The sequence below is a fragment of the Andrena cerasifolii genome, chromosome 15 (genome assembly GCF_050908995.1).
Source record: "Andrena cerasifolii isolate SP2316 chromosome 15, iyAndCera1_principal, whole genome shotgun sequence".
In the NCBI taxonomy this organism is placed as follows: Eukaryota; Metazoa; Arthropoda; class Insecta; order Hymenoptera; family Andrenidae; genus Andrena; species Andrena cerasifolii.
Genome location: NC_135132.1, coordinates 7272983 through 7290628, shown reverse-complemented (window position 1 = coordinate 7290628; position 17646 = coordinate 7272983). Strand labels below are relative to the sequence as shown.

Below are 17646 nucleotides of genomic sequence, written 5' to 3'. Positions count from 1 at the left end.
AAACGAAGATCGAACAACGAAGTAACAAAGCAACTTTTCGAGGTGCCACGTATAACCGACCGTAGAAGATAAATTAAAATCACAGTTTCCTTCCCTACAATATAGTTTCATCGGATCATTCGTGTGTAACTGTAAATCGGAACAGGTGATACATGGTTGATTTTGTCGCGCGCCAATTCCTCGGCGCGAGGAGGCTTTCTTTCAATCCATCGACGTAAGTATAGAGATAGGACTTATCGAACAGAGCTTTTATGGACTAGTTTGCAAGAAACCTGAGACGCCGAATCTGCTATACAAAATAGGAAGCCAAGGAACGCAAATAAATATAGTTCTGCACGCGAATAACGTCGGGACAAGTATAAAAATTAAAAACCTTTTATGATACACATCTTCTGTTAATCCTTATCAACTGGTAGTTCTCAACGACAACGTAATCAAACTTACAAACGCTACCCGAACGATAGAATCTCGGTAACAAAACATCTTCATAATCTTCTTACATACGATTAGCTTATCTTTAACATTTACTTCTTCCTCAACGAATCACTCTCAACAACAATGCATTTCCGCCGAACGTACGAAGAAAACGCGATGGCAACTAATACTTTCTCTTCCCTATCAAAAACCTTTCCCCCTCACCTTTTTATCTCTACGCACTCGAAAAAATACAAACGGCTGCAAATCTACCGGATAGTCGTTATATATACCGCGCTTATTATTTGTTTGTATATACACAACACCTACCGCTACGTTGATAGAATCGTCGATCGCAGTACTCGGGGTCACTGCAGACCTGCACTTCAACATTATCGTTTCTTCGTTGATACTCGATACTAAAGTTTCCAAAAATGAAACATATCTATGTCATGATAGAATAATAATACACATATTTCTAATCTATTCGTTGAACATAAGCAAGAGGAGCGCTGTCATTCTCTCACGATTCACGCGCGATATATATTTATACAATTATGATAACACAACTGAAAGTAACGGCATGGAAATCATTTATAGCTTTCTCCTTCGCACCGGTCACGCGCAGCATTGCAAGGAATATTAGAAGACTACAACGATCACAATATGTCGAGGGCTCTAGAAGTGGTCGCTAAGCGAAGAAATATATCGACAACTCATTAACAATGAGGAAACTCAGTCCACGACGATCCTCCCAAGTCCCCCATGCACCAGCGAGGGGTGCTGGTGTATGGGGGCCTTTAGAAGTAGCCTGCTTCTCAGGCTTCTAAACGATTTTCGGCCTAATGCCCAGGTCCCTCTCAAAAGATCGTCATGTTACATTATGGACAAGTCGTTCTGGCGGTTCTGAAACACAGGAACCTTCAACTTCTTTCACTCGGAAGCAAACCTTCTTAGCGAAAAAATAACGATGTACCAAGACTACTCTGCACCCTGCGTATAAATTTCCAAGCGTGAGAATTAGGGTATTAGGGTATTCCCAGCTCTACCCAGTTTCAGAGCCCCCAGAGTTACAAAGAGGGTTCCTAAAACGGCCCTCGTCGCTTATATTACTGTCGCTAGAGGTACCCCGCGACAGTGATATAAGCCGTTCAATGGTGAAGCGCGGCTCGCCCTGAAGTAACCGACTGACATTTTTCCAGCTTCGGTTCCTGCTTCGTAATCCCGTGTGCCTCGGCGAGGGTACAAACGGACAGGCTGTCCCGTGTGCGAGTGTATTGCTACCTGAAAGGAGGAAGGACTACTTTTTGCTACACTTACAGAGGACACAGCGTTCAGCGCGCTGTGATACCTTTTGCTACCTTCAGCCGTAACGCAAATCTGGCCCGCCCGGTGGCGCTCCGCGAGTTCACGGAAACGCGCGGCCAACGGACGCCTCCTCCTCTCTCGTCGCCGGTCTCGTCTCGCTTCCCTGGCGCCTGGACGCCTCGGATGGTGCATTCGAATTGGACGCAGCTTCGGGACTCGCTAACGAGCCGTCGGCCCCTTACTCAGGGGCCGTAAGCAAATCCTAGGCGAGCTCCCTTTTCGCTTTCGCTTCCGCGTAGAACTGGGAGCCGCTCGAGCTGGTGATGGTCAGTGAGCGCTGGTGGAAGTGCCTGCTCAGGATGTACACCACCGCCTCGTACGTTGCCATTATGATCGCCGTGTTTGGTATCTGCCTGATCAGATGAGTCCCCAGCCCGCGGTACAGGCCGTTCGGCCCTTCCTCGGCGACCACGGTCCTCAGTGTCTGCCAGAACGTCTGGTACTTCGTGCCCTCCTCTCTCAGCCGTGTCCTTGCCACCTCTGAAAAGATAGGGACTTTTAAAAACATGGGTCAGCTAAGAAATGTCCCTATGCACGAGCGTTCGTTCAGGAATGACTCTTTGGGGCAGGGTTGCGAGGCGGTCCAGTACGACGTACTAGCATATATGACGTCACTTGGCTTGGATTGGCTTAGCGTTGGTATGACGTCACGGCGTCACCAATCAAATATAAGTGTTCCCCCTTCTCCTACGCCTACGATCAAAGAGAAGATATGTACGACAACATATCGGCCAGCACACCGCCATTTATCCAGTACGCCTGGCAACCCTGCTTTGGTGGAGCTATGGAAAGTAGGATTCTAGTTTTTAGAGGGAATGAAGCCCGATGTTTGATCGATCAGAGCAACCGGCATAACACGTAATTGCACGTTGACTAGCTGGCACGCAACACACACAGCTCACGCTATCTTTAGACTGGGGGAATCTTGGAGCCGTCCGTGCTACCTCTGGCGAGTCACTATTATTTGTTTCGATGGAAAGTGTTCTACGCTAGAAGGATTCATTTCAGAGCTAACAGGATGTGTATTCGGAGGGCTCCCATATTCCCTGCGATCAATGAGAAGTCTTCTATCACCTTCAATAAATAGTGGAGAATGAACATATTCGCGAGGTTGTGCAGGCTGTTTGCAAGAATGTTTGCAGAAACCTGTGCCCGCGCTTTGCTCTTGAACCGAAGCCAATTCTTCAGTCATTAGCAATACCTCGAAAATAGAGTCTGCTAGTGAAGTAGGAAGCACACTCGACAGTTAGGAAGAATTTCTTTGGGTGGCACAGACCTTTGACTTTTATTCGCAGTTGGAGGCACGCAATGAACCGTTTATCGTCGACCGATGCAATCGCTTTGCTAAGCAATTTATAAATCAAATATTTTATATATATATAAAAAAAAAAATATTTTTTGCAAGTTTAAAGATGCCTCCTTATATCCCAAAAGAGTTTAATCCAATATGACGAACAGGTTTAAAAAAAAATATCTTAAATATCAGTTACTTTGGGGGCTGTTAGACGAGAACCCCCCTTAAAAGATTTTGAGGCCCCCTTATGCAGAGTAGTCCCTTAAAAGGGAAGATCCCGAACTCGAAAATTCAAAAAATTCTGAAACTTTGTGGATATGTAAGGGATTTCTACCTGATTCCAGCGCATTTTTTGCAGCCCAGATTCACCCTAAGGGGGTGAAATTAACCCCTGAAGATTCGGCTATTTTTCGATTTTATTTTGTAACACGCAATCTGAAAGAGATCGAAAAAAAGTTTCAAGACAAAAGTTACTTCTTCTAATTGGATCTATCAAATCGTAAAAGTTTTATCAATTGTTTAAACAATTAGAAAAAAGTTATAAACAAAAATATTGTTTTCTTAAATTCGTTTTTTCACGTGAAATCCGAACTGGATGGTTAAACAATTATGAAACAGCACAATCGACATTTTTTCCATACAATTTCAACTTTTGTTGTATTGCGGAACTGTGGCTCCTCAAAAATCGAAGAACTTTGTGAAAAAACAAAATAAATTTGAAAATCCAGTGTGATCTTCGGGGGTTCATTTCACACCCCAGAGTAAATTTGGGCAGCAAAAAAAAATTGCGTTGTAATCAGGAGGAAATCCCCTACATATCCACAAAGTTTCAGATTTATTCGAATTTCCGGGTTCGAGATCTTCCCTTGTTAGTCATTTCCGATAATTTGATTAGAAAGTGTTTCTAACAAAAGCTAGATTTCAAAATTCAGAAAATTTCTATTATGCCCCCCACCCTGTCTCATTGCTTAATCCAGCACCGTATCGACGATCAAAGGTTGTTGCGGACGATGTAAAAATGAGGTTAGGGTCGCGCTCTTTCACCAACGAGCGCGCGCTAGCTTACCATGAGGGTAGGCGATGGTGGACGCAATGGTTTTCGAGAAGGAGCCTGCTGCCATGAACTCTATGAAGTCGCGCAACGTTTTGCTGTCGTCCGCCCTGGGGATCCTGGACCTGTGCGTCGCCAGCCAGGCCTTTACAGCCTCATAGATCACGAAGTGTATCACAGTCTCGCTTATCCCTACATAGGAGGCCACGATGCCTTTATAGAATCCCAGGATACCCTGAAAAACCATCGGCAACTCTTAGTTACATCGCCCGCAGGATGCAGATAGTGTCGCAGCACCGAGACTCTCATTCCGTCTCAAGAGATCGCCGCCAGCAAAACGATCGACTCGACACCAGCGAGCAAGTTCTATAGCAGCAACAGATAAAGCGTTAATACATCGTCCAGAATAATTAGTCTCGGGCGTACGTGATGAATTTCTTAAGGGAACTTGCTGAGAAGACGTTGGCGCGCTCGCCTCCAAGGATAGAAATTATCTTAAGAACACAGAAGAGATATCGAGACCCCCGGTGGCGATAAGGCGAGCATTATATTTTGACGATTGATAAGCTGATTGATTTAGGACTGCCTGCCAATTATAGGGGATTCGGTCTCGAGAGTACCCCCCATTCACGGCGTATTACTCTCAGATTACATATCTGCGCTCTTATCTCCCACTTCTGATCTGCGAACGCAAGCACTGATAATGGAAGTTTCCGAGGACTGGGTATATCTACGGCGGTGATTGCTAGCCCGCTCTATAATTACAAAACTATCAAACTACGATCTGGCTCTCTCGCTCTTCTCTGCTATGCAGCCACTTTCTAATTATACTGAGCGGAATAAGCATCTCGCGCCGAACGTTCGATTCGCCAGCTCTGGCCCTCTAATTATTTCGAGCGGCGTGTCAAGCCTCGCGATCGTCGCCGGGCGTTACAGAAATTCGGCGGAACGAGATGAACCCATGAATGGAGGCTTTATCAGCGCGGAGTCTGATAGTTAATCAGCCGGGAGATACCGCTGCACACGCGTGTCGCGTGATCGAGCGCCTGCGAGAGGGAAGCGAGGAGAGATTACCCTGGGTCGGTTGATTTATAGAGTGACCGCCTCGCCGTCCCTCCCGGAACCTAAACCAAGGCGCCAGGTACGGGGGAACGTGGCGAGAATGTACTAAGACAATCTGTTGATCATTGCGACAGAGGATTGTTTTCGCCAGCCACGCACCGTGGCTCGGTTATTCTAGTCGGGTTTTGCTATTCGTAGGTCGCGGCTCTCATTTTTAGCGCTGGCTCGGGTCTGCCTGCGCGGACGCAATCGCGACACGCGAGCCCGCCCGCAGATACAGTCGCTGAATGCTGAGTTGGAGGACCGCAAGCAGCTCCTCGTGCACAGCAATTTTCTTGTTACAAGCTATCGTCGCCGGGTCATATATCCGCGTGTTTTCTAGGCGTGCGCGCGGTCCTGAAATATCCTTCGCTACGCCGTGGGCTTGCCGGTTGCGACACCGTTGTTGTTGACTCTCGGCCGTGGAAAGTTCGAGGCTGCGCACCTGCAACGGTCGACTACAACCAACCCCGTGCTTAGCAAACTGAGGAGCTATCCAGATAAAAAAAAAAGAAGGAAAAAAAGGAGAAAAATATTTCGCGATTTCAGCTGGAAGCGTGACGAAGCTCTGCGCGCCGCTCCGTGTCTATCAGGAGGGAACGGAATGCGCTAAGCAGGGTGGCTAACGAGAGTTGATCGATGGACGGGCTTCTCTCGGCGTGGGTCTCGTCAAGGTGCAGCACGGTCGACCACAGACTGTGCGCTAGACGGGAAAGTGCGTCTCGATACGGTCTAGATGCGTCGGGGATGAGGGAAACCGGCCGATGCACGTGTTACACACTCGATGGCCTCCCGACGCGATGGGAATTCGCTCGTTAAGTGGCTCCCCCGCGGGCCTTGGGTTGGTATCTATCTAGGAAGATTTCCGTACCGATTGTCGATATATCCTGTGCACGCATTCCATCGCGGTGATTCTGTTCGTTCGGTGGTCCAGCTGTAGCCTGGTCTTCACGAACCAAATAGGATTTGTCAACGTGCATGCCACGAAACCTGAAAAATGAATGGCACGTGTCTTTAATCGGATCGGTACGTGTGGCTCGGGGACGAGTTTCATCCGGACAGCTGCCTCTCTCACTCTCTCTCTCTTTCACTCACTCACACTCTCTATCTCTCTATCTCTCTCTCTCCGCGTCATTCGGCAGACTTAAGCAAAGCTACTTCAATACGCAATTCCCAAGCGGGCGTCCGTGGCGGAACGATTTCTTTTCGCGCATCCAGGTGGAGCTGTATCGGCACCTCCGATTCCCGGCAACCGCGCCAGCGTCTATATTTACCCAGGCACGGGCGGCGGTTTCGGCAACGACCTGAAGGAGCGCGCGACCGCAGCGCTTCGATCTCTCGCCGGAAACAATCGAGAGGGGCCCGTGGATCAGCGCTGCTCTAACCTTTCGGAATAGGGAGCAAGGTCTGGGAAGCCTTATCAACCTCGGAAGACTATGCCGCGGATCAGGGAAGGGGACAGGCTGCCCGGCGTCACCTTGTGCGAAGCTCTGCCGGATAACCACGTGAACGTCAGGGACCTGGTCGCGGACAAGAGGGCCATCATCTTCGGCGTCCCTGGCGCCTACGTGCCCGGCTGCTCCAGGGTCCACTTGCGCGGCTTCATAGAGAAGTAATTTCGCGCGCTGCGAATACAAGAGCGCCGCCATGATCCCTCGGTTTGCTGAACCGATTAGGTCCGCCGAGCTGCGGTCCCTAGGCTTCCACGAGGTAATATGCGTGGCCGTGAACGATCCCTTCGTTCTGTCTTCTTGGGGCGACGCCAGAGGCGCTGGCGACAAGGTAAGCCGACCAAGCTCCTTTCGCAGCTTCTTAAAGCTTCCTTTTCCAAAGCCAGGTGAGGATGCTGGCGGACCCGGGGGCGCTGTACACCAAGGCCATCGGGATGAACGTGGAGATCCCCGAGCTGGGAGGCACCAGGAGTCGGCGGTACTCCATGGCGACGGTGAACGGGATCGTCAAGGAGCTGTTCGTGGACGCGGACAGCGTGAAGCTCATGTGCCTCCAGACCGGCGGTGTACCGACTTACTGTACATAAATCCCCGTAAATAAACGGCCCGCGCGGGGCAGCCTCGCTTTATCTCTCCCCGATGCTGTTACATATTGGCTCGCGGAGCGGGAGGCACTGTTTACCGGTCGCTCGGAGTTTGCTCGCAGGTATGCTGCCCTATTGACCCACTTCCCGCGGCAGACCGCGGCGCGGCCAACGCACCGCTCGCCGCGGTGCGCCGCATCCGCGTTGCGCAAGTGTTTTCAATCCGCTCGCCGAATCGCGGAACGTAAACAACCACCGGTGCATTGGCATACCACCGCGGGACGCCGATTATCGCCCAAACTATCTGGCTCGTGCGCCCGCCGCTAAGATACCGAGCTACTGACTCCGCTCGGTGCGAGCGAGACGTGTTTCGTAACCGGTAACCCAAGCCCCGGGCACATATGCCTCTCAGCCGCGGTCAATATTTTCCCGAGCCGGCCGAGGAATCTCGCGAGCGTGACGAGCGTGTGCGCTAATCGGCGGCTCGTTAGCGAGCGGAGGGGAGGTGGAACAAAGGCGATTATCTGCGCCGCTCGGCAGCGAGTTCGGAGGAGCCACGAATTGCTCGATAACGGCGATGCGATCGGGTGACTCACAGGCGGTACCGTAAACTGGGGGAACATTGGCAGGTTTTCGAAACATTATGTTATATAATTTAGAAATTAACATCTGCTTTAAGTATCCTATCGTAACATTGCAACTAGTGTTCCTTCTCAAGAAGTTTTATAATTATTCTCGAGAAACTTAAGTCTAGGAAAAATATTATAAATCTCATTTTTTTTTCAGTAAATGAATGTATTACTAGTTAATCGCGAACGTATAAACACATCTACAATTTATAACATTAGAACCTATATGAATTCCAATAGAAAATCACAGTAGAGAAGACTCGATATTATTAACTGCTGACAGTGCTCTTAAATTCTTATTTAAAATTTTAGAAAAATTGTGTACTGAATTAAGTACGTAATGAGATTCTTGTGGCTATTAAAGAAGAAATATAGAGAAGAGGAGATAAGACTATTGTATCCCGTATAAATTTTTTGCATGATTCAGAATTTCTTCCAAAAGGGTCAAAAGACTCATTTTTTCATTTAACAGCAAATATATATATAGTCAAAATATAACAGTACCAGATTTTGCCACAAAAAAGAAATACATTCGCTGACGCTACATTAGACGCATTGTGCTATTTAAAAATAAATTTTAAAACCAAAAAGTAATATTTCGCTTTGTGAAAATTTCATATTAAGTAAATAAATTTACCAATTATATTTAATATCTAATTTTTCATTTACACAAGTTTTGTATAAATTAGACAGGAATAATCGTTTAGTTAAAGTTTTCTTGTGTTTTTGATAAGTATTACCAACATTATTCCAAACACATACTTTTTACAATATTTCTTTCAATTTCTCGAGAATTCTCAAGAAATATGATCTCATTGCTGATTTCTCGAGAAACAAAAAATATGTTAAAATCAGGAACACTAATTGCATTTTTTGTGACTGTACTACAAGTGTCAAAATGCACAAAATTTTGTCCTCCTTCTTTAATACATGTTAAAAACGTTAGTGTACCGCTGAAACACTGGCACATCATATAGATAGCCTTAACGAGTTAAGTTTTACTAATCTGAAGCCAGTGAGATACACTGACACTTAAATTTGTTTATTTCATTTTTTACTGCTTAACAGCATCAACAGCCTTACATATAACTAGCATTAACAGGTTAAGTTTTAACTGATCTGACGTAAAACAATGTTCCCCAGTTTACGGTGACGAGCCGTCGAGGGCTCGCGGACGGCGGAGAGTAATCTGCGATCGGCGGAGACACGGGGAGGCCGCGCGCAGATACTGTTTACGCGGTAAACACGCAATTCGACGGGGGTAAAAAAGGTGAGGGCAGACGCTGCGGCGTACTGCGCAGCGGAGATCTATCTCGCCTCTCCGCTGGGAAGGAGATCGGACGACGCGGTCGCCGCGCAGATAAGATAGCTTCATAATAAGTTACGGAAGCGTGGCCTGCCCGTGCCGCGCACGGCCCCCAATGGCCTGATAATCTGCCCGCGTGTTTTGATTCGTAACGGTGCAACAAAAATAGACGGCGGAACGCGTTGTTTACCGAGGAGTCACGTTGCGCCTGCTGCCCGGCGCGGGCCACGGGAAGGGTCCAATTCCGCAGCGGTACGAGCTTCTATTGCCGCCGCGCTTTGTCCACCAACTGCACGCCTCGTTTAGATTCTATTTCGAGCAATCAACGCGGCGATTCTGCAACAACATTGCGCTGCTCCCTGCTTCGCGAGCTGTGACGCATCGGTGTTTCGCAGAGCCGGAATCCCGCGTTGCGAATGCCACCACCTGACGCACACTGGTGTACGCGACGATTCCCAGCGACCGAGGCGCGAGGCGAGCTCTCCGAGGCGGAAGCGAGACGCTAAAATTGCGACGGCCGCGATAAAACAACGATTGTATTTGCCTGCGAAGCGCAATCACGTGCGACACATTTGTTAGCCGCTCGCTGGTCGCGGTGGCCACGTGCCGTTGCGATCCGAGCGCGCAATTCTGCGATACAGCCGCCTTCGGACGTGTGGAAATTATATTTGTAAACTCGGGGCCCGCGTCGCGCCGATAGCGCGACCAATTACACCGCGCTCGGCATAAACAGTCTCCCATTGAGAAAAACAGCGTGGTTACGGGTCGCTCGTAAATAACCGCCGAGAGGCCAGGCGTTGAATTACAGTGTTACACGGTCGTTGGGTTAAAAATAGAATCGCACAGCGCCTGCCGCAGCGCCTCTCAAATCTCCTCCACTTTCCCGCGACCTTTCGAAGCGCCTGGGTGTTGATGCACGCCTGCCGCATCGACGGAATCTAACGCCCGCATGATCCGCCCCTCCGCCCGGCCGAGTTCTGCTTTCACTCGGGTCCCCAGCGAAAGCGAGGAGTCCTGCGAAAAGTCGCCGGGCCAGTCGGACGTGGAAGCCGCGGTGATTAAGCGGCACGCACCTGCGATCCATCAACGGGAGGCGGGGACGGACCGCGAAGGGCTCGAGGGACGTTCTCGTTGGCTGGCTCCGGGCGGCGTGGATCGCCAGGCAGGCACAAACGAGCGGTAAATGCTTGACGAGCATGATCCAAGGCCGCCCGTAATTGAATACAATTGCACGCCAGGATTATCTTGCGCCTGCTCCGTCGCAGCGGAGTACTAAGACGCGGAGAACAGCCCATAGGGGATCCACGATTTCGGAGGTACGCTGGAAACTAGGTCAATGCCGTGTGGTTATCGCCAGCGGAGAGATAGCCGACGAGGAATCAGCTGTCGGGTGGCTACGTGACCAGGTGCACGCTCTCGTCCACGGCGGATACCCACTGAACGGGGAAAAGGAGCCTGGAAACCGTCAGCCAAGTGTGAAACGTTATTGGACACACTAGGGTGGCCCTTAATTTCAACCCGCGATTTCTTTTGCTCTGAGCCTCTAATATGGTTGCATTTGATGAAGAGACAGTTTATGAAAAGATAGTTTATTAAATGGAACCATTTTAGGGGGTGGGAGCGAAAGAAATAGCGGGTTGAAAATAAGGGGTGATCCTAGTGTCCAAATTCATCTCTGTATTGATGAATTATAAAGTTTAAGGCCTGGTCGGCACCCTTTCCCGTTGTTTGATTGTTATAATCTTTACAGGGACTTTCTTTATGAAATGGAACCGTTCTAGGGGGTGAGAGCGAACACAGAAAAATTTCGACACGTGTAAATTAGGGCCACCGTAGTCAGCAATGCCAGCGAAGCCTGCCTGCGCGACTCTTCGGCGACTTTTAAGCCAGCCGTGTTTAGCAATTCGTTCCTCCGCTGTCATAGGACTTCCCTGGTTTGATGAATTCTAACTGCGACGATCCTCGGAGGAGCTAGCCTGCCTTTCGAGTCGCTTCAGGAGGAAGCGCTAGGGACAGTCAGTGATGTATGACGCACGGTATCGAGGCACCCCCGCGAGGCCTGTGAAATCCTCCCGGGACTGAAGTTCAGCGGCCCCTGGATAACGTATCTCGCCATTAAGAGGAGCGCGAAGAAGCAGCAATCTCGTCGACTCACATTTCCATTGCATAATAGAAAAGTAAAGAGAAGTTTCCAAGAAGGGACACAACAGATTGATAGTGTTGTCGGTTTGTACAGGTCTAACTGAAGAGCGCTGCGCCTCAGAGTTTCCTCTATAGCAGCAATTTAAACCAAGCAAGAGAGATTACCCCACCACATATAGCGTGGAGCTAGTGTTCCTTCTCCAGAATTCTACCTCGAGAAATTTTATAATTGCTTATTTCTTATTTCTCGAGAAATACTATAATTTCTGCTCTTAAATTCTTATTTAAAAATTTAGAAAAATTCTGTACTAAATTGAGTACCTAATGAGTTTCTCGTGGCTATTAAAGAAGAAATATAGAAAAGAGGAGATGAGACTACTGTATCCCGTGTAAAATTTTTGCATGATCCAGAATTTCTTCCAAAAGGGTCAAAAGACGCATTTTTTAATATAAACGTGAAAATATAACAGTAACAGATTTTGCCACAAAAAAGAAATAGATTCGCTGACGCTACATTAGACGCATTGTGCTATTCAAAAATAAATTTTAAAACCAAAAAGTAATATTTCGCTTTGTGAAAATTTCGTATTAAATAAATAAATTTACTAATTATATTTAATATCTATTTTTTCATTCACACAAGTTTTGCATAAATTAGACAGGAATAATAATTTAGTTAAAGTTTTCTTGTGTGTTTTGATAAATATTATCAACATTATTCCAAAAATATAATTTTTGCAATATTTCTTTCAATTTCTCGAGAATTCTCGAGAAATATGATCTCATTGCTGATTTCTCGAGAAACAAAAAATATGGAGAAATCAGGAACACTATGTGGAGCTGTGACTCCTTAGCGAAGAACCATAGGAGAGGCGGAAAGCAGTTAAGGAAATTTGAAGACCACGCGCTTTGTCCTTGTAACTCGATGAGATCATTATTATTCACCGTAAGGGAGAATTTTGCTATCGGGTGTAGGTGACCCTCCTCGAGGTCACGCGAATTTATATTACACGTTCGCAACCGAGGGAACACCATACACCCAAATAGGATGCCAGTAGCACAAGCGGCTGCGCACCAGGGGAAAAAAACGGTCACCCATCTTTCCACAGTACCCGGCCCGTGATGCTTAACTTCAGTGATCGAAGGAGACCCTGCGTTTCCATCACGGCCACTGGCTACAACATGGGACAGCTGAGATATCTCACTGACGTATCGGATCAGCACAGATAATCTCGCGAACGGCCAGCTGGGTTCGTCGAAATTCCCAGCGACCCGCTGGGAACTGAAACTCCCCCGCCGCAGGCCCAAGCGGAAGTGCCCCGCGCTGCAGGGGGTTATCGGCGCATTAGAAAGGATCAGCGGAGTGCGCCAGAATCGCCAACCAGTTATTTGCGGCCGGAGCGGGTCTCATTGATAGCAGATAAGGGAATGACGCGCGCGGGCTGACCCCACTGAGCTTTCTATATCTAGAAGCCGGCTCGATTAATCGAAGGAGAAAAAAGCGCGATAACGCGGTTATTGTAACACATTGTGTAGACGGCCAATGGCTTCGCCGGTATCCGCTGGCCATCTATTTCTGTGCCGGCCGATTCGACCACTTTCTATGTCGCTTATTGATCTAAACGCTGGCCCACTTGCGCTGCATACTTCAGCTCCCTTTCTTCTCAGGCTTCTATCCTACAATAAACGCCGCCGAAAATTCACTTCACCTAACTGTGTGTTCTATGAGGGGGGAGGGTAGACATTGTGGGAATGCAGTGGCAGTCTCGCGTGCCCCCGGCACGTGTGCGCAGCGTGCGAGGCGGTAAACAGCTGGAACGTGTCGACTTACCAGCGCAGAATGCGGAGAAGACGTGGACGAGCGGCGTGTCCGGCGGCAGGATGGCGTTGAAGGCGACCTTGCTCTTGGAGTAGGCGCAGAAGTAGATCGCCCGCGAGGGCGCGACGCCCACGAGGTTCGGGCCGAGCCCTTTGAACAGGGCGCGGGTGCCCTCGTTCTGGACGATGTATCGTATACACTGGTAGATTCCTGGGGCTGTGCGGGCGTGTGGGGTTCCTCCTGGAGGCGTGGACACGCCGAAGTGCGACAGGGCCACCAGGGCGTGCCTGCAACGAATTTTATTATTTGTACAGCCCATTCGGAACTCAATGCCAACCGTCAGCATGCCCTTAGGACTGCCACGATCATATAATCATACAATCATTTTTAGGAGAAAATGGAACCTGCAGACATGAATATTTTTCCAATTTTTTTTATTACAGTTGCTTAAACGCGTTTTTCTCGGAACAGTGTCCTTAAAATCGGTGGAATTTGTATTTCAGAAAGGTTACTATCCGCTTCGACTGAAACTTTTGTTATTTTGAAGAATATACTTCAGGCTCGTGGATAAGCCTGAAAATTAAAAAATAATTGAGAATTTGTAATTTTTAAAGGCGTTGAAGGAGCGAAAAATATAGGGAAAAGTGATTTCAAATTTTGAATGTAATTGTTTTCTCAAAAAAAAAAAAATATATAAATTTTGTCATTTTTACTGCTTAGTCCACCTATCGAATTTCATTGAATTAGCATTAAAAATATTTTTTAAATCTTGAGTGCGCCACTGTTGGCAGTAGTCCCAGACCCCCCCCACCCCTCCGCTCCTATGGCCCAGGATTGCGATTTCCCAGTCACTTTTGCCGAGGCGAGATTACCTGGTGTAGCCCCCAGTGCAGAGCCTCCTCCTCTGCTCCGGCTTCGGAAAGCCCTTGCAGGTCACGTGGCCGGAAGTCAGCTCCTTGTTCATGGGCGGCGGGTAGAATCCCGAAGAGGAGGACTGCAGGCGCGTCTTCACCACCTCCAGGGGGCAAGTGACAATCGCACCTGCGGTGCCGGCCACTCTGCAAATGAAAGTGGGGGGTGGAAAACGTGAGGGACGCAATCGGTAACAAGTTCAAGGTCGCGGCCGTCGCATTGGGAGAGCCATCAGGAATGCCGACGGGACTTCCTGTTGTCGTTGCGTCGACCTTTCGCACTCTCATTATTCTCCTCAGCGCCCGACCTTCCGCTATCAAGCTCCCACCTCCTGCACCTGTCCCCTCCAAAGCTGCGCTCTCTAATAACAATTATCCAAATGGCGGTGTCCACCGCGGAACGGCGACGATTCCTATCCGCGGGGCCCCGAAAGCGGAACTTATCGAGCCCAAGAGCGATAAGATACAACGTAAACAAAGGAGTATTTTTTTTTTTTTTAATTCGATTGGGACGTTCTCAGGCCTTTAGATTTTGCACGGGAAAACACCGAAACTCTCCTGTGACAACGAGGCCGTTTACGCTGACGTTTATCAGCGGAGCGTTAATGCGCCTGCAAATTGACAATTCACGTACTACGCAGAAACGACACGTTGTCGTCAACAACGCAGCGTTCCCTGGCGAGTAGCGGCCGCGAGCTAATTCCACCGAATTAGAAAACAAACGCATTTGCCGCAGGGTGCGCCGAAGAAAGAACGATCGAAGATCGCGGAAAGTTTATTCGGACACAGTATGGGCGGTCAGGATGTTCGTGTACGGTTATAGGCGTTATATAAATTCCACCCACGTCTTGGCACGCGAGCGTCGACGAGAAAAGTCTCGTAGACGCCGCGGAAAGCTCCGACACGACGTCGTGCCGCCCGAAAATAAGCCGGTTTCTAAATTGGGACGATCAATTACGCGTATACTCGGCATATACAGCGGGTACAGCGAAGCGTTCGCAAAATCCGGTCGCGGCCAGCTCGAAAATGCTGCTACGACTATGGGAAGGCGTAACTGTCAGAATTCTGTCGGTAAACTGCGAGAGGCTTCCATTGACATGGAGCGTACACTCTGTGTACGATCCACGGCGCTAAAGACGGTCTAACGATGCCTAATTGCCTGTGCACCTCGCCGAGGGCCACGTCCCTCGAATTGATACTGCACCCGGTGACTCAAAAGTCTCGCTATAACGAGCCTACATAATTCGAATCAGTTTCCCAGCCGGAATACTTTCACGGTGCATTATACGCTGGCACAAGAGGCCGGCGAGGATGACGTAAAGGCGAGCCGGCGACAATGTCGTAGGATTCGAAGGCTCGAATTCGTTTTTAACGCTGTCGCCGCCAACTTCAAGCGGGACAATATTTACCAACATCATATTCCCCCTTGGGGGTACGACTATGCTTGATAACAGAGGGGGGGAAAAAAGGCGCAAAGCGGCCAATGCGTTGATGAGCACTGGGCCCAGCGTGCTTTTTGTATTATGATGCGGTTACATAATCTGTCCGCGCTCTGTTGCAGAGAGAGACATGGGAGGGCCAAGCGCGAAATGTGCGTGCTGGGCTGGCGAATTCGGGTCCACGCGTGCGTTTCGCTGCGCAAATACGCATTAACTTCGGCGTGCTGCCGTTTCGAATGGCCGGCGCCGATTGGCGGCACGTTTTTTTTTTAGGAATACTCGCGAGGTTGGCGGGACCTGGTGCGGGGATCGAAGGGGAACGAAACCCACCCGCCGGCGACGAGGTGTATCGCCGTGTCGTGATCCAACATTCTTCGTTTCTGCGGCTGATCCTCACTCCGGGGGCATGCACTTCGCGGGCCAGAGGAACGATGGGCACTGAACGTTCACACGCGCGGGTCGCGCCGAGGACCGCGTTAGACGAAACGGTTTCCCGTTTGAACGGTGTCGTTCGATTCTTGCCTTGATGATCGAACAGAAACAACCGACGAAATGAGAACAACACTCGCCCCTCCGCGAGCTCGAAAACAACTGATCGCATCGACCGCACTGAACGCACGGCGCACCGTGCACCACGGACTACCGCGATGCTAGACGCGCAGTTCGCGCGCTTCGAGAGTCGACCGGTCGACGAGCGAGCGGCGGGAAGTCGAGCGGGATTCGAATCGCTGCAATAATACGTGTTGAGGGCTCAGTCCACTGCGACGGTTTGAAAAATTAAGCTATTTTCAAAGATTTTTCTCTGTAGATACAACATATAATGCAATAAATATTTTTGGTATTTATTAAGCTACTCTTGTATTAGGCAACAAAAATTTAACCGAATTTTTTTAATTTGTTTTAAAACTTAAAACGCGATTATCTCAAAACAACATTTTTTTCAACTGGTGCAGGTGATTGTAAAGAAACTATTTGACCAATCAGTTTGAAATTTTTACACGTTATTCAGAACGTCAGTGGCTATGGCCGGAACCACGGATTTTTTTTTTGATTAACCATTTCATACTTTTTACAAGCTAAAATGATTGAAAAATTCACCGTATTTTGATAGTTAAACTTCAAACCTCCGCCATTTTGTTAATTTTTTATCAGTAAAAATAATCCTGGTTCCGGCGATAGCCACACTCATAATGATTACAACACACTTTGAATTTTTTGTTTCAAATGCGTCGTTCTCCCGGAATCACATGCACCAGCACTGTATCGCTTTTTCAAGGCGCTCACATCAGTGTGATATATATTTTAAAAAAAAGTTAAAAATTTAAAATAGGTGTTTTTATATAGTCAATAAGTGTATTAATAAGTAGACAAAACATTATTTACGTTGGACATTCCGTTTACTAAAAAATAAATCCTAAAAAAATGACAATTTTTCACGACTTCACAGTGGACTGACCCCTTAAGCGATCTCCTTACTTTGACGGTCTGAAAAGAAGCGTGATATTTGGGAATTTTTTAAGAGAAACCCTCAAATTATAGTCATTGAAAACTTTATGCCTATATTTAGGCAACATTTTAAAAAAAATGAATTAAATAACAGTACCTACCTAAAACTTTAAACTGTTGTTTCTCGAATTGGTTAGCATGGTATCTCAAAAACCAATCACTCGATTTATTTCAAACTCTGCACATATATTCAATAGATGTCCCATTCTCGTTGTTTCTAAAACGAAAATCTAGATTAAATGAGAAATACTGAAAAGTAAAAAAAAATGGTAACATCAAAAAAAAGGAAATTTCGATTTCTGCAAACAACTCGCTGGTTTTATAAGTCCCAAAATTAGCTAATTTAGTTTTAGAAACAACGAGAAAGGGGTATCTATTGAATATATATACAAAGTTTGAAGTAAGTCGGGTGATTGGTTTTTGAGCTATCATGCTAACCAATTCGAAAAACATCGTTTTGAGAAAAATGCGTTTAAAGTTTTAATTACCGTCTGTTTTAATTAAACTTTTTCTAAAATGTTGCCTAAATATGTACAAATATAGGCATAACATTTTCAATTAATAGAATTCGAGGGTTTCTTTTAAAAAAAATCGCAAATATCGCGGTCCTTTTCAAGCCGTCAAAGTGGGG

General features: G+C 47.6%; 2 protein-coding genes across 2 annotated transcripts; one reads left to right on the top strand and one right to left on the bottom strand.

The window, feature by feature from the left end:
• Positions 1-722: 722 nt before the first annotated feature.
• On the bottom strand, positions 723-16130 carry Rim2 (replication in mitochondria 2). The gene is made up of 6 exons (XM_076827957.1): positions 15840-16130; positions 14032-14217; positions 13172-13446; positions 6100-6218; positions 4143-4362; positions 723-2262 (listed from the first exon to the last, which is right to left on the bottom strand). Exons 1-6 carry the CDS (start codon positions 15878-15880, stop codon positions 1985-1987), a joined length of 1119 nt encoding a protein of 372 aa, XP_076684072.1. The 5' UTR covers positions 15881-16130; the 3' UTR covers positions 723-1984.
• On the top strand, positions 6412-7266 carry LOC143377065 (uncharacterized). The gene is made up of 2 exons (XM_076827976.1): positions 6412-7010; positions 7066-7266. The coding sequence occupies exons 1-2, from the start codon at positions 6876-6878 to the stop codon at positions 7264-7266; spliced, it is 336 nt and encodes a 111-aa protein (XP_076684091.1). The 5' UTR covers positions 6412-6875.
• Positions 16131-17646: the final 1516 nt, after the last annotated feature.